The sequence below is a fragment of the Macaca fascicularis genome, chromosome 7 (genome assembly GCF_037993035.2).
Source record: "Macaca fascicularis isolate 582-1 chromosome 7, T2T-MFA8v1.1".
NCBI lineage: Eukaryota > Metazoa > Chordata > Mammalia > Primates > Cercopithecidae > Macaca > Macaca fascicularis.
The window spans coordinates 170,424,733-170,449,918 of record NC_088381.1 but is presented as its reverse complement, the minus strand read 5'-3'; the positions used below and the strand labels follow the sequence as shown (position 1 = coordinate 170,449,918).

At 49.1% G+C, this 25,186-nt stretch overlaps 1 protein-coding gene across 8 annotated transcripts in view; it reads right to left on the bottom strand.

The window, feature by feature from the left end:
• ZNF839 (zinc finger protein 839) overlaps nucleotides 1-24,206 on the bottom strand; it is a 29,153-nt gene extending 4,947 nt beyond the window's left edge. For 4 of the 8 annotated variants that reach the window (XR_012416152.1, XR_012416153.1, XM_045397023.3 and 1 more), the window contains exons 1-5: nucleotides 23,452-23,765; nucleotides 15,076-15,978; nucleotides 7,348-7,572; nucleotides 3,648-3,740; nucleotides 2,459-2,608 (exon numbers count right to left, since the gene is read on the bottom strand). Coding sequence is in view for 6 of the 8 variants with exons in the window: in XM_045397023.3 (XP_045252958.2) it covers nucleotides 2,459-2,608; nucleotides 3,648-3,740; nucleotides 7,348-7,572; nucleotides 15,076-15,978; nucleotides 23,452-23,739 (1,659 nt within the window). In the remaining 2 variants the exon portion in view is untranslated. Of the gene's footprint in view, nucleotides 1-2,458; nucleotides 2,609-3,647; nucleotides 3,741-7,347; nucleotides 7,573-15,075; nucleotides 15,979-23,451; nucleotides 23,766-23,984 lie in introns of those variants that run through there. The other 4 variants (XM_065518518.2, XM_065518520.2, XM_065518517.2 and 1 more) reach the window with 2 other exon arrangements.
• Nucleotides 24,207-25,186: the final 980 nt, after the last annotated feature.

Below are 25,186 nucleotides of genomic sequence, written 5' to 3'. Positions count from 1 at the left end.
GAGCTGCTCAAAAAGCCAGATTCTGTAGGGCATGCACAGTATGTGTGTGTGGCCAGTTCTGCTTCATGGCAGGATGACACCCACACTTGCTCTCTGAGTTTAGCAAGCGGGTATCATGTTTTTTTTTTTTTGAGACGGAGTCTCGCTCTGTCGCCCAGGCTGGAGTGCAGTGGCGCGATCTCAGCTCACTGCAAGCTCCGCCTCCCGGGTTCACGCCATTCTCCTGCCTCAGCCTCCCGAGTAGCTGGGACTACAGGCACCCACCACTTCGCCCGGCTAGTTTTTTGTATTTTTTAGTAGAGACGGGGTTTCACCGTGTTAGCCAGGATGGTCTCGATCTCCTGACCTCGTGATCCGACCGTCTCGGCCTCCCAAAGTGCTGGGATTACAGGCTTGAGCCACCGCGCCCAGCCGGGTATCATGTTTAAAAAACACACAGGTGACTGCTGTGCAGGGCATCCACATGAGGCTTAGCAAAAACCTTTTACATTTTCATGATATATAATTTAAGAATATAAGGCAGGGCATGGTGGCTCATGCCTGTAATCCCAGCACTTTGGAAGGCTGAGGCGGGCAGATCACTTGAGGTCAGGAGTTCGAGACCTGCCTGGCCAATACGGTGAAACCCTCTCTCTACTAAAAAATACAAAAATTAGCTGGGCGTAGTGGTGCACACCTGTAGTCTCAGATACTCGGGAGGCTGAGGTGGGAGAATCGCTTGAACTCGGGAGGCGGAGGTTGCATTGAGCCAAGATGGCACCATTGTATTCCTGCCTAGGCGACAGCGAGACTCTGTCTCAAAACAACAAAAAACACCCAAAAAAGTCCAATGTAGCTAAAGGCAATTTGATAATAACAATGACATTGAAATGAGAATTGTGTTGGAACAACCACAAACAAAAATGAATGGCCCCTGGCCGGACGCAGTGGCTCACGCCTGTAATCCTAGCACTTTGGGAGGCCGAGGCGGGTGGATCACGAGGTCAAGAGATCGAGACCATCCTGGCTAATGGTGAAACCCCGTCTCTACTAAAAATACAAAAAAAAAAAAAAAAATTAGATGGGCGTGGCAGCAGATGCCTGTAGTCCCAGCTACTTGGGAGGCTAAGACAGGAGAATGACGTGAATCTGGGAGGCAGAGCTTACAGTGAGCCAAGATCACAACACTGCACTCCAGCCTGGGTGACAGAGCAAGACTCCATCTCAAAAAAAAAATGGCCCCTATATAATCCATCCCCAAACACCCACATAAGGAAGAAAACAGGGCTGGGTGTGGTGGTTCATGCCTGTAATCCCAGCACTTTGGGAGGCCAAGAAGGGAGGATCACTTGAGCCCTAAAGTTCAAGACCAGAGTGGACAACATAGCAAGACCCCATCTCTATGAAAAATTTAAAAATTAGCTGGGCATGGCGACACACGGCTGTAGTCCCAGCTACTCAGGAGGCTTATGTGGGAGGATTGATTGGGACCAGGAGGTTGAGGCTGCGGTAAGCTGTGATAGTGCCACTGCACTCCAGTCTGGGAGACAGAGGGAAACCCTGTCTCAAAACAAAAACAAACAAAAGAAGAAGAAAATGATACCTGAGGTTTTAACTCTGATCATCAGTGAGTGGGAAGATTATGGTGTTTTCCATTTTCTTTTAGCTTATCTTCATTTTTGAGTTTTCTGGAACAGCATTTATTGGTTTAAGAAAAAAAAATTGGGGGCCGGGTGCCGTGGCTCACACCTGTAATCCTAGCACTTTGGGAGGCCGAAGCAGGCAGACTGCCTGAGCTCAGGAGTTCGAGACCAGCCTGGGCAACACGGTGAAACCCTGTCTCTACTAAAATACAATAAATCAGCCAGACATGGTGTTGTGCGCCTCTAATCCCAGCTACTCAGGAGGCAGAGGCAGGAGAATTGCTTGAACCTGGGAGGCAGAGGTTACAGTGAGCTGAGATCGTACCACTGCACTCTAGCCTGGGCGACAGAGCAAGACTCTATCTCCCAAAAAAAAAAACAAAAAGAAAAAAAATTCACTTGATGGGGAAAAACTAAAATGAGGTACAACAGGAAAATGTTATTACTAAAAACATTCTCCTTCATACATGAAGTTTTTTGTGTTTTTTTTTTTTTCGGAGACAGAGTCTCACTCTGTCAACCAGGCTAGAGTGCAATGGTGCAATCTCAGCTCCCTGCAACCTCCACCTCCTAGGTTTAAATGATTCTCGTGCCTCAGCTTCCCGAATAACTGGAATTAGAGGCATGTGCCACCGCGCCCAGCTAAATTTTATATTTTTAGTAGAGACTGAGTTTTGTCATGTTGGCCAGGCTAGTCTCGAACTCTGACCTCAAGTGATCCACCCGCCTCAGGGTCCCAAAGTGCTGGGACTACAAGCATAAGCCACTGCACCTGGCCCTTCTTTCTTTTGTCTAACTCTACGAGCAAAACTCTTTCTGCCATGGGAGATTGTTACCTTATCATTGTTTATTTCCAGGGTCTCCTGGGAACACAGACCAGAACTACTGAGGTAATCTTGGCACATTTTCTTAACCATTTTATGCAGCTCTTCAAATTCCTTATATATAGCTGGGAAAAAAGGCTTTGCTAGATGATCTTTTTCAACCTTAGTGAAGATAAAGACCAAAAAAAAGAGTTTAAACTCGAGGCACTGATATGGAAAATACAAAAGAATATCTAAACAAAGTTTCAGTTCCTTACCCCCCCAGCAGCCACTCAGTGGTGTACGTTTCCTTCAGTCCCCAGTGAGCACCTACTGTGTGCCCTGCATGGCGTAGGGAAGCCAGGATGGGCATGGGAGGAGCAGGCCAAAAAACAAACAAGCCTTGGGTTGGAGCCACGTAAGGCACGGGTGAGCTCCGGGACAGGGTGGGAAAGGAAGGCAGAAGGCCCTGAGCCCCGGCTGGGTTGTCAGCTCCAGAGGGAGTGTGGGGCACAGGCAGCCTGGGCTGTAGCCTCAGAGTGGGCTCAGAGGGAGCAGAGCCTTGGGCAGAAGAGGCCAGCTGGGGTGAGTGGGCTCCAGGAGAGCCCAGGATGGCTGTTATTTGTGGCTGCCACTTCCATTCCTCCCGTACCAAGTTAAAAGTCAAGGGAGTGGATGGGCACCCGCCTGAGACACCCAACTACCCAGGCAGCAGTCCCCACACCAGGCACAGTGTGTGACCAACAGGCTCACTTCAGCTGTCCTGGAAAAGGAAAACGATTCCAAATGGCCAGGCTCTTTCCAAAATGACTATGAGCTGGGCACGGTGGCTCACACCTATAATCCCATCTCCTTGGGAGGCCAAGGCAGGAAGATTACCTGAGGCCAGGAGTTTGAGACCAGCCTGGGCAACAAAGCTAGACCCCATCTCTATAAAAAAATATTTTAAAATAAATTAAAAATTAGCTGGGTATGATGGTGTGTGCCTATAGTCCCAGCTACTTGGAAGGCTGAGGTGGGAGGATTGCTTGAGCCCAGCAGTTTGAGGCTGCAGTGAGCTATGAAGGCACCACTGCACTCCAGCTGGGCGACAGAGCAAGACCCTGCCTCAAAAATAAAATTAAACAACTATGCAGGCTATTGAAAAATAAGTAATAAATAATATTATTTCTAAATAACTTCTAATCATCCCGCTATATTTAGAAACACTAAGAGTACTCACCTTCATCAGAAGAAACTCATACACTGTCACAACCTGAGCCAGCTGAGGTAGGGCCAATTCCACCAGATCCTCCGGGTCACACTGCTGGAGGAACTACCAAGGGAAAGCGTTTCATGCCTTTGAATGTCCCACAATAATTTCCCAATAGCCAACAAGTTGGTGCAACATACAACATAAAAAACAGAAAGTTCTCCAAAAATTTCAGTCACCAAGTAACTCTAAACATTCTGCTTTATTAACTATTTCACTTTTTTGCTCCTTAATGAAGTACTATGATCCATTCTGGGTTCCCCACGACAAGCTCTGGGCATGTCCTGGGCACAGGCCCTGGAATAAGGACACAGTGATAAGGAGATGTGTATCCTGCCCTCCAGGACTCACCCAGGCTGTGCCGCAGGTGAGGGGACAGCACAGCTGGAGGCGGTGCCTGGAAACGGACAGGTCAGAGGGGCTGAAAGGCAACCCAGGCCCAGGCTGAGGGGCCAAGGGGTTTGGATTCCCTTCTCCAAGCAGTTGTGGAGGGAGGTTTTAGGAAGGTGCCTCGGGTGGTGGTGCAGAGGGTGGGGCAGGGCTGGAAGCCTGGCAGGCAGTCAAGACTACCCCTAAAGTACAGGCAGGAAAAGATGAGGACTCAGGTAAGAACAGGGATGTGGGTGGCAGTGGAGGGATATGAGGGGAGGGCACAGTCCTCCAGGCTTAGCGACCACAGGACATGGGGAGCAGTGAGTGAAGGAGAAAGTCAAGAATGGCTCTGGGTTCCCAGCTTGAGCCTGGGGTAGGCGAAGCGGCCCCTGACAATGCAGGGGTGGACAGGAAGCCAGCCTGTGGGCTCTACTCTGCTCAGACGTGAAAGGCAGAGGGGTTCACAGGATAGCCAAGTGGAGATGTTTCAATGAAGAGATCGGAGGCACCAGAGAGGTCTGAACAGGAAGCGTGGGAGTCTGCAGAGGGAAGAAGGCTTGGGAAACCAGGAGGATGGTGAGATTCCCAGGGAAGCAATAAATTGAGGGGGAAGCTGAGGAAGTCCTAGAAGTAGGAAGTCTTCTGAGGTCCAGGGAGGTCACAAGATCAGTGCTTAGAAGGCCAGACGCAGTGGCTCGCGCCTGTAATCCCTGCAATTTGGGAGGCCAAGCCAGGAGGACTGCTTCAGGCTAGGAGTTTGAGACCAGCTTGGACAACATAATGAGACCCTGTCTCTAAAAAAAATAAAAAATTAGCTGGATGTGGTGGTGTGCACCTGTGGGCCCAGCTACTCAGGAGGCTGATGCAGGAAGATCAATTGAGCCTGGGAGGTGGCCACTGCACTCCTGGGTGACAAAACAGGACCCTCTCTCAAAAAAAAAAAAAAAAGATTGGCATTGGCATTTAAGGAGAGAGCGAGAGATTGAGTAGGAGCTACAAAGGGCTGGAAGGGCTTCAAAGAAGGGCCACAGATGCTTGCAAAACAAGCAGAAAAGTTACAGAAAAATATTTTCATTGTAAGACAAAAATGTTTAATTAAGACTTTCAAAAACCCTTCGAAAGAAGTGACCAGCTGACTTTCAACTCCACAGGAAGTGGGAGAAGGTGGGAATATGGGATATTACCTTGCCATGGCCTGACCTAAATTCTGTAGGAGCTTAATAACAGGAGACAGGGAAACTCCGCAATTTTCTGCTTAACACTCAGTTTCAAACAACAGTTTTCTTTTTTTTTTTTTGAGACGGAGTCTCGCTCTGTCGCTCAGGCTGGAGTGCAGTGGCCAGATCACAGCTCACTGCAAGCTCCGCCTCCGAGGTTTACGCCATTCTCCTGCCTCAGCCTCCCGAGTAGCTGGGACTACAGGCGCCCGCCACCTCGCCCGGCTAGTTTTTTGTATTTTTTAGTAGAGACGGGGTTTCACCGTGTTAGCCAGGATGGTCTCGATCTCCTGACCTCGTGATCCGCCCATCTTGGCCCCCCGAAGTGCTGGGATTACAGGCTTGAGCCACCGCACCCGGCCTTTTTTGTTTTTTTTTGAGATGCAGTCTCGTTCTTGTCCCCCAGGCTGGAGTGCAATGGCATGATCTCGGCTCACTGCAACCTCTGCCTCCTGGGTTCAAGTGATTCTCCTGCCTCAGCTTCCTGAGTGGCTGGGATTACAGGCACCCGCCACCACGCCCAGCTAATTTTTGTATTTTTAGTACGTAAGGGGTTTCACCATGTTGTCCAGGCTGGTCTCGAACTCCTGACCTCGGGTGATCTGCCTGCCTCGGCCTCCCAAAGTGCTGGGATTACAGGCATGAGCCACCGCACCCAGCCTCAACTGACAGTTTTGTCAGGTGACTGGTTTCACTGTCCTCTTTCTCCCCCAAGAGTAGGGCCCTGTCTATCTGGTACACACTGTCCCTTCCATCCCTAGAACAGGGACTGATAATTGATGGACACCCAGTAAATGTATAAATTAATATCCATTTCTGGAGAAATTATCATCTGTAAGTTAAGAATGGTTCTGAAGCCGGGCGTGGTGGCTCAAGCCTGTAATCCCAGCACTTTGGGAGGCCAAGACGGGTGGATCACGAGGTCAGGAGATCGAGACCATCCTGGCTAACACGGTGAAACACCGTCTCTACTAAAAAATACAAAAAAACTAGCCGGGCGAGGTGGCGGGCGCCTGTAGTCCTGGCTACTCGGGAGGCTGAGGCAGGAGAACGGCGTGAACCCGGGAGGCGGAGCTTGCAGTGAGCTGAGATCCGGCCACTGCACTTCAGCCTGGGCAACAGACCCAGACTCCGTCTCAAAAAAAAAAAAAAAGAATGGTTCTGAAGGCCAGGCACGGTGGCTCACATCTGTAATCCCAGCACTTTGGGAGGCCGAGGCGGGCAGATCACAAGGTCAGGAGTTTGAGACTAGCCTGACCAACATGGTAAAACCCTATGTCTACTAAAAATACAAAAATTAGCCAGGTGTGGTTGGCAGGCGCCTGTAATCCAAGCTACCCAGGAGGGTAAGGACGGAGAATGACTTGAACCCGGGAGGTGGAGGGTGCAGTGAGCTGGGATCGCACCACTGCACTCCAGCCTGGGCGACAGTGTGAGACTCCATCTCAAAAAAAAAAAAAATAATGGTTCTGAAAACCATTTCCATTGTTTTCTTTTTTTTTTTTTTTTTTTTTTTTTGAGACGGAGTCTCGCTGTGTCTCCCAGACTGGAGTGCAGTGGCGTGATCTCGGCTCACTGCAAGCTCCGCCTCCCGGGTTCACGCCATTCTCCCGCCTCAGCCTCCCGAGTAGCTGAGACTACAGGCGCCCGCCACCACGCCCGGCTAGTTTTTTGTATTTTTAGTAGAGACGGGGTTTCACCATGTTAGCCAGGATAGTCTCGATCTCCTGACCTCGTGATCCACCCGCCTCGGCCTCCCAAAGTGCTGGGATTACAGGCTTGAGCCACCGCGCCCGGCCCCATTTCCATTGTTTTCTAAACTGCTTCCATATAAACGCAAGTTATAATTATTCCAAAACTTATCAAGTCAAGCAGCTTTCGAGCTTCACCAAAGGCCATATAGTCACTTTAAACGGTAAGAGTATGAATTAGTTCAGATATTACTGTCCTTGGCTTCATCACACACTTAGTGCAATGACATTTCAGGTGACCGGTTTAGGTGATTCAGAAACTAACAGTGAATTGCCACATATCATGCTAAAGACATGGTTTTCAAGCCCAGGGTTGTAAGAGTGAGGTACCTCCTTGAGCCTGGCTTTGCTTGGCGACGCCCTCTGCTCCCCTGCCGCAGCGGGGCCACCAGGTAGCTGAGCGGCTCTTCTCTGCTGGAGGACAGCTGTGCGGGACTCTGCAGGGGTCTCTGAGCATGCACGTCTTCTAGGTCCTTGGTATCTCTCTGATCCCAAAAGAGCTCCATTTTCTGGTTCAGATGGCAATGTCTCTTCAATGTCTATAGACTGACCATTCTAGACAGTGTAAAACAAGCATGCTTTATGTACCCCATAAAAACCTTTTGGTGGCTGGGCGCAGTGGCTCACGCCTGAAATCCCAGCAATTTGGGAGCCTGAGGTGGATGGATCATTTGAGGTTAGGAGTTTGAGACTAACCTGGCCAGCATGGTGAAACCCCATCTCTACTAAAAATACAAAAAATTAGCCAGGCATGGTGGCGCATGCCTGTAGTCCTGGCTACTTGGGAGGCTGAAGCAGGAGAATCACTTGAACCCAGGAGGCAGAGGTTGCAGTGAGCTGAGATCGCACCCCTGCACTCCAGCCTGGGCGACAGAGTGAAACTCTGTCTCAAAAAAAAAAAAGAAAAAAAACCCAAACCTGTTTGTTTAAATTTTGGATTTGGAGGTACATGCGCAGGTTTGTTACATGGGTATACTGTATCATGCTGAGGTCTGGGCTTCTAATGATCCAGTTGCCCAAGTAGTGAACACAGTACCAAATAGGTAGTTTTTCAACTCTTGCTGCACTCCCTCCTTTCCTGCCATGAAAGCCTTAAAGCAGAAAAATGTCAAGTCAAAAGCAATGAACTTGCTAAATTATTTCTTGTTCACATAATCAAGAAATATTAACTATAATCAATGCATCTTAAATGTTCCCAACAAAATCCCTGTTGGACACAGGATCAATATTAGCTAGGCAGGCTGGGTGCACTGGCTCACCCCTGTAATCCCAGCACTTTGGGAGGCCAAGGCAGGAGGATCACTTGAGCCCACAAGTTGGAGGCCAGCCTGGGCATATAGTGAGACTCCATCTCTACAAAAAAAAAATTAAGTTAAAAAAAAATTGGCCAGGCACAGTGGCTCATGCCTGTAATCCCAGCACTTTGGGAGGCCAAGACTAGAGGACTGCTTGAGCCCAGAAGTTTGAGACCAGCCTCTACAACATGGTAAAACCCTAGCTCTACAAACATACAAAAACTAGCCAGGCCTGGTGGTGTGTTCTGCAATCCCAGCTACTTGGGAGGCTGAAGTGGGAGGACTCCTTGAGCCCAGGAGGTTGAGCCCTGGAGATTGAAGCAGCAGTGAACCATGGATGCAACACTGTGACAGAGTAAGACCCTGTCTAAAAAAAAAAAAAAAAAAAAAATTTTTAAATATTAGCTAGCCTCTAAGTCTGAGGTAGCAAACTGTAACCCTGGGATGTTGACCAAAATGAAACAAAAGACTTCCCTGGAGCTGGGCGCAGTGGCTCACCCCTGTAATCCCAGCACTTTGGGGGGCCAAGACGAGTGGATCACCTGAGGTCAAAAGTTCAAGACCAGCCTGGACAACATGGTGAAACCCCATCTCCACTAAAAAATACAAAAAAATAGCTGGGTGTGGCGGCAAAAGCCTGTAATTCCAGCTACTTGGGAGGCTAAGGCAGGAGAATCACTTGAACCTGGGAGGCAGAGGTTGCAGTGAGCTGAGATCACACCACTGCACTCCAGCCTGGGCGACAAGAGGGAAACTCTGTCTCAAAAAAAAAAAAAGGCTTCTCTGATGTGACTGTCATCTTAAAACCTAACCTATATTTTGTTCCTAATTCATTACTTATCCATGACTTTTAAAACTTTTAAATTATTTTACTGGATTTAAAATACCATAAACTTCATCCTTTGAAAGTATATAATTCAGTAGATATAATACATTCGTGAAATTGTGCAACCATCACCACTATCTAATTCCAGGACAGTTTCATCAGCTCAGAAAGAGACCATACCCATGAGCAGTCACTCCTCCTTCCTCCCTCCCAACAGGCCCTGGCAGCCACCAGTCTACTTTCTGTCTCCATGCATCTGCATGGCTTTTGAAGAGAACCCTAGATCTGACCTTGTCCTCAGGTCCTATTTCCTCATTCCCTGACAATTCCCTCCTCTGAAAATAGGAATAATAATGTAGAAAAATAAAATAAAGGCCAGGCACGCCGGTGGCTCATGCCTTTTATCCCAGCATTTTGGGAGGCCGAGGCTGGTAGATCACCTGAGGTCAGGAGTTTGAGACCAGCCTGGACAACATGGTGAAACCCTGTCTCTATTAAAATTACAAAAATTGGCCAGGTGTGGTGGTACACGCCTGAAGGCTGAGGCAGAAGAATCACTTGAACCCAGGAGGCGGAGATTGCAGTGAGCTGAAATCACACCACTGCACTCTAGCCAGGGCAACAGAGTGAGACTCTATCTCAAAAAAAAAAAAAAGAGCTGGGAGCGGTGGCTCATGCCTGTAATGCCAGCACTTTGGGGGACTGAGGCAGGTGGATTGCCTGAGGTCAGGAGTTCGAGACTAGCCTGGCCAACATAGTGAAACCCCGTTTCTACTAAAAATATAAAAAATCAGCTTGGCATGGTGGCAGGTGCCTGTAATCTCAGCTACTAGGGAAGCTGAGGCAGGAGAATCCCTTGAACCCAGGAGGCAGAGATTGTAGTGAGCCGAGATCGTGCCATTGCACTCCAGCCTGGGCAATAAGAGCAAAACTCCGTCTCAAAAAATAAATAAATAAAAAATAATAAAAAGAGAGAATTATAATAGAATACTAAATACTACAAACTACTGTACAACATGAATAACCTAAATGAAATGGACAAATTCCTACATACACAAAACCTGCCAAAACTAAATCACAAAGAAGTAAAAAATCTGAGGCCGGGCGCAGTGGCTCACACCTGTAATCCTAGCACTTTGGGAGACCGAGGTGAGCAGATCATGTGAGGTCAGGAGTTCAAAACCAGCTTGGCCGTCATGGTGAAACCCCATCTCTACTAAAAATACAAACAAAAAAATTAGCTGGGCATGGTGGTGCATGCCTGTAATCCCTGCTACTTGGGAGGCTGAGGCAGGAGAATCGCTTGAATCGCTTGGAGGTTGCAGTGAGCCAGATCATGCCACTGCACTCCAGCCTGGGTGACAGAGTGAGACTCCATCTCAAAAAAAAGAAAAAAGAAAAAGAAAATCTGAATAGACATAAAAGTAGTGAGGAGATTGAATCAAAAATCTCCCAACAAAGAAAATTCCTGGACCTGACGGCTTCACTGGCAAATTCTATCAAACATTTAAAGAATGAACACCAATCCTTTTTTTTTTTTTTTTTTTTTTGAGACGGAGTCTCGCTCTGTAGCCCAGGCTGGAGTGCAGTGGCCGGATCTCAGCTCACTGCAAGCTCCGCCTCCCAGGTTCACGCCATTCTCCGGCCTCAGCCTCCCGAGTAGCTGGGACTACAGGCGCCCGCCACCTCGCCCGGCTAGTTTTTTGTATTTCTTAGTAGAGACGGGGTTTCACCGTGTTATCCAGGATGGTCTCGATCTCCTGACCTCGTGATCCGCCCGTCTCGGCCTCCCAAAGTGCTGGGATTACAGGCTTGAGCCACCGCGCCCGGCCTGAACACCAATCCTTTATTTAAACATTTCCAAAAATTAAAGAGGAGAGAACACTCCCTCACTCATTCTGTGAGGCCAGCATTTCTCTGAAACCAAAGCCAGACGAAGCCACGAGAAAGGAAACTACAGGCCAATATCCCTCATGAGCACTGATGCAGAAAAACAAATACTAGCAAACCAAAATCAGCAGCTTATTAACAGGATTGTATGCTGTGACCAAGTGGGATTTACCCCTAGAAAGCAAAGATGGTTCAATATATGAAAGCTGATCAGTGTAATATACCATATTAACAGAATGAAGGAAAAAAAATACGATCATCTCAGTTGATGCAGAAAAAGCACGGACAAAATTCAACACCCTTTCATGATAAAAACATTCAACAAACCAAGAATAGAAGAAACTACCTCAACATAATAAAAGCCATATCTGAAAAACCCACATCACGCTCAATGGTGAAAAACTGAAAACTTTTCTTCCAAAAGCAGGAACAAGCCAAGGATGCCTCCATTCATTACTTCTGTTCAACACAGGGCTGGAAGTTCTAGCCAGCACACTTAGGCAAGAAAAAGAAATAAAACGGTAGCTCATGCCTGTAATCCCAGCACTTTGGGAGGCCAGGGCAGGTGGATCACCTGAGGTCAGGAGTTCAAGATCAGCCTGACCAACATGGTGAAACCCGCGTCTCTACTAAAAATACAAAAAATTAGCTGGGCATGGTGGCGGGCACCTGTAATCCCAGCTACTCGGGAGGCTGAGGCAGGAGAATTGCGTGAACCCAGGAGGTGGAGGTTGCGGTAAGCTGATACTGCGCCATTGCACTCCAGCCTGGGTGACAGAGCAAAACTTCGTCTCAAAAAAAAAAAAAAAAAGAGGCCGGGCGCGGTGGCTGAAGCCTGTAATCCCAGCACTTTGGGAGGCCGAGACGGGCGGATCACAAGGTCAGGAGATCGAGACCATCCTGGCTAACATGGTGAAACCCCGTCTCTACTAAAAATACAAAAAAACTAGCCGGGCGAGGTGGCGGGCGCCTGTAGTCCCAGCTACTCTGGAGGCTGAGGCAGGAGAATGGCGTGAACCCGGGAGGTGGAGCTTGCAGTGAGCTGAGACCCGGCCACTGCACTCCAGCCTGGGCGACAGAGCGAGACTCCGTCTCAAAAAAAAAAAAAAAAAAAAAAAAAGGAAAGAAAGAAGTAAAATTATCTCTAACTGCAGGTACGATCTTATATGTAGAAATGCCTAAAGATTACACACACACACACACACAAAATTAGAATTAATAAATGAAGCTGGGTGCGGTGGCTCATGCCTATAATCCCAGCATTTTGGGAGGCTGAGGTGGGTAGATCAGTTGAGGCCAGAAATTGGACACCAGCCTGGCCAATATGGCGAAACCCTGTCTCCACTAAAAGTACAAAAATTAACCAGGTATGGTAGCACATGCCTGTAATTCCAGCTACTAGAAAGGCTGAGTCAGGAGAATTGCTTGCAACCAGGGGGCGGAGGTTGCAGTGAGCCGAGATCACACCACTGCACTCCAGCCTGGGCAACAGAGTCAAACTGAAAAAAAAAATAAAAGTAAATACACAAAATCAGCTGCATTTCTAAACACAATGAACAATTTGAAAAGAAAATAAAATAATTCCACTTAAAATCTAGTAATTCCACCTCTGGATATATATCCAAAGAAACTGGGCTGGGCATGGTGGCTCACGCCTGTAATCCTAGCCCTTTGGGCAGCTAAGGCGGGTGGATAACAAGGTCAAGAGATTGAGACCATCCTGGCTAACATGGTGAAACCCTGTCTCTACTAAAAATACAAAAACTTAGCTGGGCACGGTGGCGGGCGCCTGTAGTCCCAGCTACTCGGGAGGCTGAGGCAGGAGAACAGCTTGAACCCGGGTGGCAGAAGTTGCAGTTAACTGAGATCACGCCACTGCACTCCAGCCTGGTGACAGAGCAATTCTCCGTCTCAAAAAAAAATAGAAAGCAGGGTCTCAAGATGTAATTGGACATCCGTGTTCATAGCAGCATCATTCACAAAAGCCAGAAGGTGAAAGCAACCCAAGTGTCCGCTGAGAGATAAGTAAGCAACATGTGGTATATACACACAGTGAGATATTACTCAGTCTTACAGAGGAAGGAGATTCTGACATTGGCTATAACATGAACCTTAGATATCGTGCTAAGTGAAATAAGCCAGCCACAGAAAGACAAATATCCCGTGACTCCACTTCTATAAGGAAATTAGAGTAGTCAAAATCATAGAAGACAGAAAGTAGAATAGTGGCTGCCGGGGTTGGGGGAAAGGGGAATGGAGAGTTGGTGTTTTCCAGGAACAGAGTTTTAGTTTTTTGTTTCTTTTTCACTTGCCCAACGTGAAGCTTGGAGTTTTAGTTTCAGAAGATGAAGAGTTCTGGAGATGTGTAGGGGTGATGGTTACACAACACTGTGAATGTATTTAATACCCTTGAACCATACACTTAAAATATGGTTAAGATGGTAAATGTCATGCTATGTGTATTTTACTATATTTTTTATATATATATATTTTATACATATATGTGTGTGTGTGTGTGTGTGTGTATATATATATATATATATATTTTTTTTTTTTTTTTTGAGATGGAGTTTTGCTCTTGTTGCCCAGGCTAGAGTGCAATGGTGCCATCTCAGCTCACTGCAACCTCCACCTCCCAAGTTCAAGCGATTCTCCTGCCTCAGACTCTCAAGTAGTTGGGACTACAGGCATGTGCTACCACACCTGGCTAATTTTGTTATTTTTAACAGAGATGGGGTTTCACCATGTTGGCCAGGCTGGTCTCGAACTTGTCACCTCAAGTGATCTGTCCGCCTTGGCCTCCCAAAGTGCTGGGATTACAGGCGTGAGCCACTGCACCCGGCCCAATAAAATATTTTAGAAAAAAATTTTTTGATGTGATAACGCAAACTCATAGCGACTCACACCTGCTTTATCAGGAGTTTCAGAAGGCATAGAAGGGGGAGAGGACACGCTGAGCAGCCAGGGGCTGTTGACACTCCAGAAGCACCCCCGGGGACTCCTTTTCTCAACAACACCCTCTGTAATGGCAGCGTCAGCCACGAGTGCACTGCCATTGGTTTTACTGACCAAACCTAAAGAGCTGATGGATGCATTCCCATCAGATGTGCTCATGAAGTCATGTCGACACACAGAAGACACACATCTCCTGGCCTGTTGGGCAGCAGTGCAGACAACGTGGGGGTCTCAGATCCTCCACTAGAATGATTCTGGTCCCGCCTGAGCCTTCGCCTGAGTCCCCATCAGACACCATAAAGGTCAGTGTATGGATGATGAGCAGGCAGGGGCAGGAACTGGGACTGATTTGGTTTGAACCTGTGTCTCCACCAAATCTCATGTTGAAGTGTAATCTCCAACCATAGAGGTGGGGCCTGGTGGAAGGTGGCTGCTGGATCATGGGGGCAGAACCTTCATGGCTGGTTCAGCAACGTCCCCTTGGCACTGCTCTCATGATAGTGAGTTCTCATGATATCTGGTTGTTTAAAAGTGTGTGCTGGCCGGGCGTGGCGGCTCACACCTGTAATCCCAGCACTTTGGGAGGCCGAGGCAGGCGGATCACCTGGGGTCAGGAGTTCAAGACCAGCCTGGCCAACATGGTGAAACCTCGTCTCTACCAAAAATACAAAAATTAGCCAGGCGTGGTGGCGGGTGCCTGTAATCCCAGCTACTTGGGAGGCTGAGGCAGGAGAATCACTTGAACTGGGGAGGCAGAGGTTGCAGTGAGCCAAGATCAGGCCACTGTGCTCCAGCCTGGATTACAGAGCCAGCACCCGTCTCAAAAAAATAAATGAGTGTGTGACACCTCCCCCTGCTCCTTGTTCCTGCTGTGGCCACGAGGCACCTGCTCCCACTCTGCCTTCACCCTGAATCTGTTTCCCGAGGCCTCCCCAGAAACCGAGCAGATGCCAGCACCAAGCTTCCTGTACAGTCTGGAACCGTGAGCCAACTAAACCTCTTTGGTTTATAAAATACCCGGTCTCAGGTGTTTCTTTATAGCAGTCTGAGAATGGCTCAATAAAAAGACACATACCCAGACAGAAATATTACCTGCAGGCCACCGTGTGCTGACTCTGTCACCAAGCAGGAGCGGGCCCCTCCCTCGCATGGAGCCGCTGGCATGGACAGCCCCGGGGAGGGCAGGCCGAGTGTCCTTTCCTCCGTGCACCCCTGGAGGGTGCTTCCCTTGGCTTTCTCAGACAGCACCATCTCAGGGTCCACCTGGCCATGGCCCGGATTCAGTTTAAAATGTCGGGCCAGTCCCCCCTTTCCTATATATGACTTTTCACAAGTCTGACACTTAAAGCTTTTGGGCCTCAGGGAGCAGCTCGATAAGTCAAAGAGCGTGTGCCTCTCCCTCTGATCTTCATCTTCTTCCACACAGAGTTCCGAATAATCATCAGAATCTGACAGATGACTATCCGCCAAATCCTCTGTTTTTATGAACTTATAATCTTTAGCTTTATACTTGGGAGGTCGAGACACCCGTCCAGAGCGTGTCTTTACTTTTAGCGATTTGTTTAGTTTCTCAGTATGTTTTGTGTGCAAGTTGGAAACAAACGGATGTGCTGAACTGGATGAGAGAGATGTTACTGCCAGCGGGTTGGAGGCAGACAAAGGAGTCAACGTTGAGCCCTGTTCATTTGGAGTCTTGGGGGCTGGGACTTTCTTTGCAGGGACCACCTGGAGGGCTGGCAGTGGTCTCTGTACAAACACCTGAGCAGGAGGTTGGCGCAAGTCACTTAGGAAGCATGACTGTGGCTCGGTTCTCACAAGCGGCTGTACCCTGAGCAGCTGAGGGCTGGCGATGTGGAATCCCACGAGGCAGGAATTCCCCTGGGGTGGCTGGCTCTGTCTTGCAGTTTGGGGCTGACTTGTGGCTGGTAAGGGCATTGGCCTTTCCTGACCTTTCACTTCTCCAGATGTTACCTTGACACAAATGGCTTCTAGTTGCTTATGTACAGAAAGAGAAGAAAGAGAAAAGAAGCATTGTGCTTATCAACATGTCTGCAATTTCACTCTCATCATAAACCCATCATTGACATTTTTTCTGAATTATATCTTACATATAAAAATTGATGTAATGCGTTTGTACTAAGGTGGTGTTTTCCAGACCTTTCTGACCAGAGACCACAGTGATATAAGTTGGGCTTGGTGGCTCACACCTGTAATCCCAGCATTTTGGGAGGCCGAGGCAGGCTGATTACTTGAGGTCAGGAGTTCGAGACCAACCTGGCCAACATGGTGAAACTCCATCTCTACTAAAAATACAAAAATTAGCTGGGCATGTTGATGCACGCCTGTAATCCCAGCTACTCGGGGGGCTGAGGCATGAGAATCGCTTGAACTCGGGAGGAGGAGGTTACAGTGAGCTGAGATTGTACCACTGCACTCCAGCCTGGGCAACAGAGTGAGCCTCCATCTCAAAAAAACAAAAACAGAAATCACTATGATACATTTTACATTATGACCCAGTACACGTGTATATAAATATCTACATACATAAATAAAAAGTTGATGGAACTAGTTATCATTCCTATATAAATGCCCGCTGATTGTATCTATTCTACATCACTTTTTTTTTCTTTTCCGAGATTAGGGTCTCACTCTGTCACTCAGGCTACGGTGCAGTGGCGCGATCTCGGCTCACTGCAACTTCTGCCTCCTGGTTTGAGCAATTCTCCCATCTCAGCATCCTGAGTAGCTGCCACCACACCTGGCTAATTTTTGAATTTTTTGGTACAGACGGGTTTTACCACATTGGCTGGCTGGTCTCAAACTCCTGACGTCAAGTGATTGATCCACCTGCCTTGGCCTCCCAGAGTGCTGGGATTACAGGATTACAGGTGTGAGCCACCACGCCTAGCCCTATTCTACATCACTTTTTAAAAAATACTAGTCATAATCCACTAAATTGATTTCATGACCAATTAAGAGATAATAAGAGCCTTCTTAACAGTTTTACCCATGTGGGTTTTTTTTTTCCTTTGAGATCGACTCTCGCCCTGTCGCCCAGGCTAGAGTGGAACGGCACAATCTCGGCTCACTGCAACCTCCACCTCCCAAGTTCAAGCGATTTTCCTGCCTCAGTCTCCCAAGTATCTGGGATTACAGGCACATGCCACCACACCCCGGCTAATTTTTGTATTTTTAGTAGAGACAGGGTTTCATCATTCAGGCTGGTCTCGAACTCCTGACCTCTGGCGATCCACCTACCACAGCCTCCCAAAGTGCTGGGATTACAGGTGTGAGCCACCACACACGGCCAGTTTTTGTTTTTTGTTTTTTGTCTTTTTTTGAGATGGAGTCTTGTTCTGTCGCCCAGGCTGGAGTGCCACTGCAACCTCCACCTCCCAGGTTCAAACGCTTCTCCGGCCTCAGCCTACTGAATAGCTGGGATCACAGGTGTGTGCCACCACGCCAGCTATTTTTTTTTTTTTTTTTGAGACGGAGTCTCGCTCTGTCGCCCAGGATGGAGTGCAGTGGCCGGATCTCGGCTCACTGCAAGCTCCGCCTCCCGGGTTCACGCCATTCTCCTGCATCAGCCTCCCGAGTAGCTGGGACTACAGGCGCCCGCCACCTTGCCCGGCTAGTTTTTTGTATTTTTTTTTTTTTAGTAGAGATGGGGTTTCACCGTGTTAGCCAGGATGGTCTCGATCTCCTGACCTCGTGATCCACTCGTCTCGGCCTCCCAAAGTGCTGGGATTACAGGCTTGAGCCACCGCGCCTGGCCAATGTTTTTTTTTTTTTTAAAGATGGAGTCTCGCTGTTGTCCAGATTGGAGTGTAGTGGCACTATCTTGGCTCAGTGCAACCTCCAGATCCCAGGTTCAAGCGATTCTCCTGCCTCAGCCTCCTGAGTAGCTGGGATTACAGGCGCCCACCACCATGCCCAGCTAATTTTTTTATTTTTAGTAAAGATGGAGTTTCACCATGTTGGTCAGGGTGGTCTCGAACTCCTGACCTCATGATCCACCCACCTCGGCCTCCCAAAGTGCTGGAATTACAGGTGTGAGCCACCGTGCCTGGCGTTACCCATGTGTTTTTGGAGTTTTTAGTACTCTAAAAGCAGATGTAATTCATAATGTGGGCCCATGTTTTTTAAAAAGTTTTTAATGAAATTCTGGAAGCCACAAAAAAGCCCTAAGGAACAATGTTAACCAGCTTCCTATTGCCCAACCTGCATGCCCATTTCTTCACCCTCTCCGGAATGTGCTGTTTAGCATTCTTTTTTTGTTTGTTTGTTTTTGAGACGGAGTCTCACTCTGTCGCCCAGGCTGGAGTGCAGTGGCGCGATCTCGGCTCACTGCAAGCTCCGCCTCCCGGATTCACGCCATCCTCCTGCCTCAGCCTCCCGAGTAGCTGGGACTACAGGCACCCGCCACCATGCCCGGCTAATTTTTTGTATTTTTAGTAGAGGTGGGGTTTCACCATGTTAGCCAGGATGGTCTCGATCTCCTGACCTCATGATCCACCCGCCTCGGCCTCCCATGTTTAGCATTCTTATGCTTTTTAAAAATTTATATGGCATATGCAGATATTTCTAAAAATATATAGTTCAGCTCTGAAATGTTTTCAACTTTATATAAATGGTATCATCCCCTGCAACTTCAAAGGACTTTTCTAGGTTTCTTCATTTTGCTTTGTGAATGTTATCCACATTAACATGGGTAGGTCTCAGGGGTTCATTTTCTCTGCAGTATGAGTACACCAGTCTCCTGTTGACGGACAGGTGGTTTCCAGCCTTCTGTTCCTAAGGTCTGCTCTGAATCCTCATGATGTATGTGGGTACATGCGTGAGTTTCTCTGGGGGCATGCACCTAGGCGTAGGGCTGAGTATCTTCAATAACTTTTTACAAATATATCTAACAAAATTTCAAATACATGTGCTTTTTGATCCAGTAATTCCATTTCCTGGATTCTATAAAAAAAGTCAGGTGGCCACAAAGATGTTCTGTTCTACAAAGTTCAAAGCAGCACTCTCTATAATAGCAAAACACCTACCAAAGGGGAGAACTACCTTCAATAACATCCCACAAATATTTACTGAGCGCTGACCGCGTGCCAGAAACACTGTTACAGGTGTCAGGGAAACAGCTGTCATACAGCTTAGGGGAGAAGGTCAGGAAGCAAAAGAAAGAAGCCTCCCGCCCTCACAGAGCAGAAATAATGAGCATTTTCCTCCGGGGAGAAAAAGAGGCAAACCTCATCATCCAGAACACGATTTCCCAATCAACATTTCATAACATAATCCTTTGACATGGGTGGCTGGAGGATGCCCAGCAGCATCTCTGCCTCTACCCACTAGATGCCAGCAGTGATCCCGAGTCCTGACAATGAAGACATTGCCAAGTGCCCCCTGTGGGGCAAAACTGCCCTCAGTTGAGAGTCACTTATTTGGGATCACCAAGTGGCCCTCTGTGGTCTGAACCTTCTGGTGTGACCCTCAAACAGTGGAGCATCACCAAAAATGTCACACAGGACAGAATAAAAATCCTCACTGAGATCAAGCTGGAGTGTGTCTGTCATCTGTCTCTTGTTATTCTAGTACAAATAGCAGAGATCAGCCAACACTTTGTATGAAGAATTGTACAGAGCTGGCACCATAGCCCTGGGAGTCCCCAACTCCTGGGCTACTTGTGAATCAAATGACAACGAGATTGACTGTGCATTCCTTCAAGAACCCCATCTCTTTCATGTTACTGCCAGTCACACCTGTAATCCCAGTGCTTTGAGATGCTGAGGTGGGAGGATTGCTTGAGGCCAGGAGTTCAAGGCCAGCCTGGACAACATAGTGAGACCCTGTCTCTACAAAACATTTCTAAATTAGCCAGGCATCATGGTGCATGCCCGTAGCCCCAGCTACTCAGGATGCTGAGGTGGGAGGATCATTTGAGCCTGGGAGTTCCAGGCTGTAGTGAGCCGAGATCAGTCCAGCCTGGGTGAGAAAGAAAGACGCTGTCTCAACAAAACCCCAAAACAAAAACAGAATACATATACATACATACACTAAACCCTACTGTTTTAGGATAACCACAGTGGCAAAACCAGACTCATAATGTATTTATCCTCTGTCCTGACTGGCTTACCCTATGGGTATTATACTTGATACTTTGTTATGTTTAGTTAATTCAGCTGACGTTGACTAAGTATTTCTGAGTAGAATACATACACACTAGCCAAGTCGTGGCCTCACCCTTGAGATGGTGGGCGGTTTCCCCTGCCATGCCTCAGTCCCCGCAGACCTGCTGAATCGGATCTCCTGGGGTGGGGCCCCAAGATCTGCCCTTTCAAAAGCTCCACTGACTATTCTGAAGGCAGACAAGGTTCCCTAAGGAATGCAGACAGGTGAGGCAGACAGGAAAAATGTCATCGTGGTACAACAGGTGCAATAAAGAGGCAGAAATGGCCCAGCGGTGGTGGGCTGCCCAGAAGCAGTGATCTCTGAGGGGCATTTTGAAGGCTGGGAATTTTTGCCAGGTGAAAAAGGGCATACGTCCATGTGTAAATGCACGGATGCATGAAAAGGGGCACAGCATGTTGGATGGCACTGGGAATTTCCGTGGGGTGGAAAGTGGGAGGGTCAGGAGAGACAGGGGCCTCGATGTGACCCAAGTGTGTCCACTGGTCTGTGCTCCTGATCCACACCATCCCCCACAGCAAAAACTGGGCCTTCCGCTGCGGGTGTTGAAATGTACCCCACCACCCACCACAGAACCTGCCTCGCCTCTGCTGCATTTTCAACCCAGACTCACCCTTTCAAATCTAGTTCAGATACCACCTCTTCAGCAAAGCTGCTTCTGGCCGGGCGCGGTGGCTCAAGCCTGTAATCCCAGCACTTTGGGAGGCCGAGACGGGTGGATCATGAGGTCAGGAGATCGAGACCATCCTGGCTAACACGGTGAAACCCCATCTCTACTAAAAAATACAAAAAAAAAAAAACCAAAAAACTAGCCGGGCAAGGTGGCAGGCGCCTGTAGTCCCAGCTACTCCGGAGGCTGAGGCAGGAGAATGGCGTAAACCCGGGAGGCGGAACTTGCAGTGAGCTGAGATCCGGCCACTGCACTCCAGCCCAGGCGACAGCGAGACTCTGTCTCAAAACAACAACAACAACAACAACAACAACAACAACAAAGCTGCTTCTGATCGCCTCAGCCAGGAACACTCTCCCTTTCTCTAAATACTTTTAGTTCTTTTCACTATCTTTTGTTTTCTGGCCTTGATTAGAAGTTATCTGGGTGGCCCGGTGCGGTGGCTCAAGCCTGTAATCCCAGCACTTTGGGAGGCCGAGACGGGTGGATCACGAGGTCAGAAGATCGAGACCGTCCTGGCTAACACGGTGAAACCCCGTCTCTACTAAAAAAAATGCAAAAAACTAGCCGGGCGAGGTGGTGGGCGCCTGTAGTCCCAGCTACTCGGGAGGCTGAGGCAGGAGAATGGTGTGAACCCGGGAGGCGGAGCTTGCAGTGAGCTGAGATCCGGCCACTGCACTCCAGGCCTGGGTGACAGAGTGAGACTCCGTCTCAAAAAAAAAAAAAAAAAAAGAAGTTATCTGGGTAATTTTTTTTTTTTTTTTTTTGAGAAGGAGTCTCACTCTGTCGCCCAGGCTGGAGTGCAGTGACGCAATTTCGGCTCACTGCAACCTCCACCCCCTGGATTCAAGTGATTCTCCTGCCTCAGCCTCCCGAGCTGGGATTACAGGCACCCACCACCACGCCCAGCTAATTTTTGTATTTTTAGTAGAGACAGGGTTTCACCATATTGGCCAGGCTGGTCTTGAACTCCTGACCTGTGATCCGCCAGTCTCGGCCTCCCAAAGTGCTGGGATTACAGGCGTGAGTCACTGTGCCCGGCTATGGGTCTTGTTTTATCTCCTGTTAGTTCATAAACTACTGAGGGGCAAAGTATACATCCAGTTTGCCTTTGCGGCCTCCATGACACAGCTGGGCCTGAAAGAATATTAGCAGAATGTGCTGCAAAGGTACATTATTGCAGGTAGATTAGCTACAAAATACAATCCCATCATGCTACCTAACCTTGATTAAGTTTGCTTTTACTTTATGAAAAATGTCATTTTTGGATTCGAAAGCCAAAAAGCTGTGGCCATATTCAGGGTATGGTGAGGAGTACAGGGGCTCGGGAGAGCAGCCACACCTGAGGGACCTTGGGCAAAGCCACGCAACCTCCTTGAGCTTGTTTCCCTCCTGCAAAATGCCGGTACAAAAACTCTGCTGAAAACTAAGCAGCCCAGCACAGTGCCCGTTGCAGAGCAGAGGCTTTGCAGATGGCTGCCCCCGGAAGGCGTCTTGCAGCCTTCTGACTCAGACCGAAGTCCAAAAAGGTTGAGTTACCCAAGGTGACACCTCTACACAGCGATAATGTGGCATCTGGGCAGAATCACACTCGTCTTCCTAAACCTTTGCAAGACAAGTCTCCAGTCTTGATGATTAACTGGACACAACCCCAAGCAGCTAACATTAGTCAAAAAAACTCACGAGCGAAGGTTCCTGATTCTATTCTCTAACCCGTTTCTTCTAGTGGAAAAAGCTCTCTTCTTTTGGCAGTTTTGGGGTGAGACCCCAGTGCTGAAATGGGATGGAATTTTACAGATGCCGTGTAGGCCCTCTGGCTTCAGGCGCTATGCTACCCCCTCCGGAGTTGGGCGACCGTGTTCCAGTTATCACTCTCCTAGCAACCAAAAGGTGTGTGGCCCAGGAAATAAACCCAATGGGAAAGGATGTTTTGTAGTATAGAGTGCTTTCACATATTCCAAACATTAAGTGTGTATCAGGCACTGTGCTGGGTACCGCGGTTACAAATCAGTCACTATCACCCAGGATGGTAAGTCCTGTGGCGAACTAGTGTATTGTGCTTAACTTTGTTCCAAGCCTGGGCCTCGGCACCTTACACCTGGAAAGCTAAGTTGGTTCCTTTTAATTCATTCATGTTTCAGCTCCAGTGTCTGGCCTAAGGGACCACCCACTCTAAAGCAGCCCCCGTCAATCCCAGAACCTGCCTTATGTTCGTTCAAGTGTGTTCAAGGCTTCACCTCCTGCACATAGTGGGAAGTGCTGGGAACACGGTCTCTAAGTGCTCCACAAAGGCTTAACCAGCGGTCAAAGGCCTGTAAGAAGAGCTAGGCAGCACGCGAAAGCCCCCAGCAGGGCTGTGAAGGCAGAGAAGGCACGAGGGTGTTCCAGGCACAGGGCCCAGCGTGAGCCACCGCTCCTAGAGTGAGGTTCCTGGGGTGAAAATGCCAGGTTGGTGACAAGTGGGGGCCGAACGCCGTCCCTAAGAAGCTCAGCCTGAGGACGCCCTGAGTCTTAACCCAGGCCGATACTGGCCTTCCCGGACGAGCAGCTAGCCCCGCCGCGGGGCCTCGGCACCCTTCGGGCCTCAGTTTCCCCACGTCCCTCCGACGCCTCACCTGGGGGGGGAGCAGGCGCGGCGGGCGAGGGGGCTCGGCGCCCTGGCCCCGCTGCAGGGCGGCCTGCTGGGCCGCGTCCCGCAGCCGCCGCGCCGCGTCCTGCAGCACGAAGGGGGGCGGTGGCGGCGGCGGCTGCGCCTTCGTCACCTGCTCCAGGACCCGCCGCAGCTGCTCGGGGCCCAGCGGAGCCACACGTGCTACACTGCCGCTCTGGCCTGGAGGAGCCGGGCCGCCGCCGCCGCCACCATCCTCGCTGCCGCCCCCCGCCTCCGGCTCCGCATCCGCCATGGCGGCCGAGGCGGGGACTCGAACCCGGGTCGCTGAGCGACGGCGTCTCCAATGTGCGTCACCGGGGAGAGGGGCGGACTACGAGTGCCTCGCAGGCCAAGACACCTCGGAAGGCGACCGTGTCTGACCGGGAAGGTCGCAGATTGCCCCGCCCTAGCCGACAATGCCGCGGCTCCTAGAGCTATCAGCAGAGCGGACCCCTGTTATTTTCTTTATTGCCTGCCACGGATGTGTTTAACACTCACCTTCTCCGAGAGCTGTCCCGGATCTCCAGTCTTCGGGGTTCTAGAGCCCCTGGTCCAAAAGTTACCACACTATCCAAGTGTTCTGATGTCATCGTGCATCCGAATCAGCGGAGGATCCTGTCTGGAGATGCAGAGTCCTGTGCCCACTCCCAAACGTTTGGATTTATAGATCTGAGAGGGGACCACAGTTTGAATTGTTAACGAGAGTGTTTCCCAACCCCCAAATTTTTGCCTTGTCACCCTAGCTTCTCTCTACCCACCCACCCAGATTGGGTGCACTTGAAGGGAGAGATGATAAATTACTCAGTCGGTGCCCAGTACAGGTCCTGCCCAGAACACAATACATGCTCAGGTCATGAATGATGGATGGATAAATATGAATAAACGAATGAGTGAACGAATGAATGAACACCCCCCCCCCCCATCCATCCGGCTCCACTGCCCCATCTTCCTCAGCCTGATCGCCTCTCCTTCTTACGGTTGAGGCTCTGGGCGCCCTCCGAATCTTGTAGCTGCAGGTGTGTACACATGTCCGAGCTCCTCTCCCCAGGGAGAGCAGGAGGTTCACTGGTCAACAAACCCTTATTAAGCACCTGGTGGGTAAATCGCTGTTTCCGCCCCGGGGGGTACACAGTCTAGGTACCGACAAGGAGGAAACTAACGTTTGCAGCCAGTATGATGAGTGCTGAAGCCAGTAAAGTAAGGCTGGGGGCCTGGGTGGTGTCAGAGAAGGTTCTGGAAGATCACCATCATCCTCATCAATACATTGCATTCACGTTGCTCCCTTCTGTGTTATTTTTTAATGGTGAATTTTATATTATGTGTATCTTACCACAATTTTATTATTATTGCTATTATTACTATTATTGAGATAAGATCTCACCCTGTCACCCAGGCTGGAGTGCAGTGGCAGGATCTTGGCTCACTACAACCTCGACCTCCTGGGCTCAAGTGATCCTCCCACCTCAGCCTCTGGAGTAGCTGGGATTACCGGCACGCGCCACCACGCCCACCTAATTTTTGCATTTTTAGTAGAGACGGGGATTCACCATGTTGGCCAGGCTGATCTCAAACTCCTGACCTCAGGTGATCCACCTGCCTAGGCCTCCCAAAGTGCTAGGATTGCAGGCATGAACCACTGTACCTGGCCTGACAATTGACTTCTTTTGAGATCTTGGGAAGCTCTGCTTTTTGGCAGATAA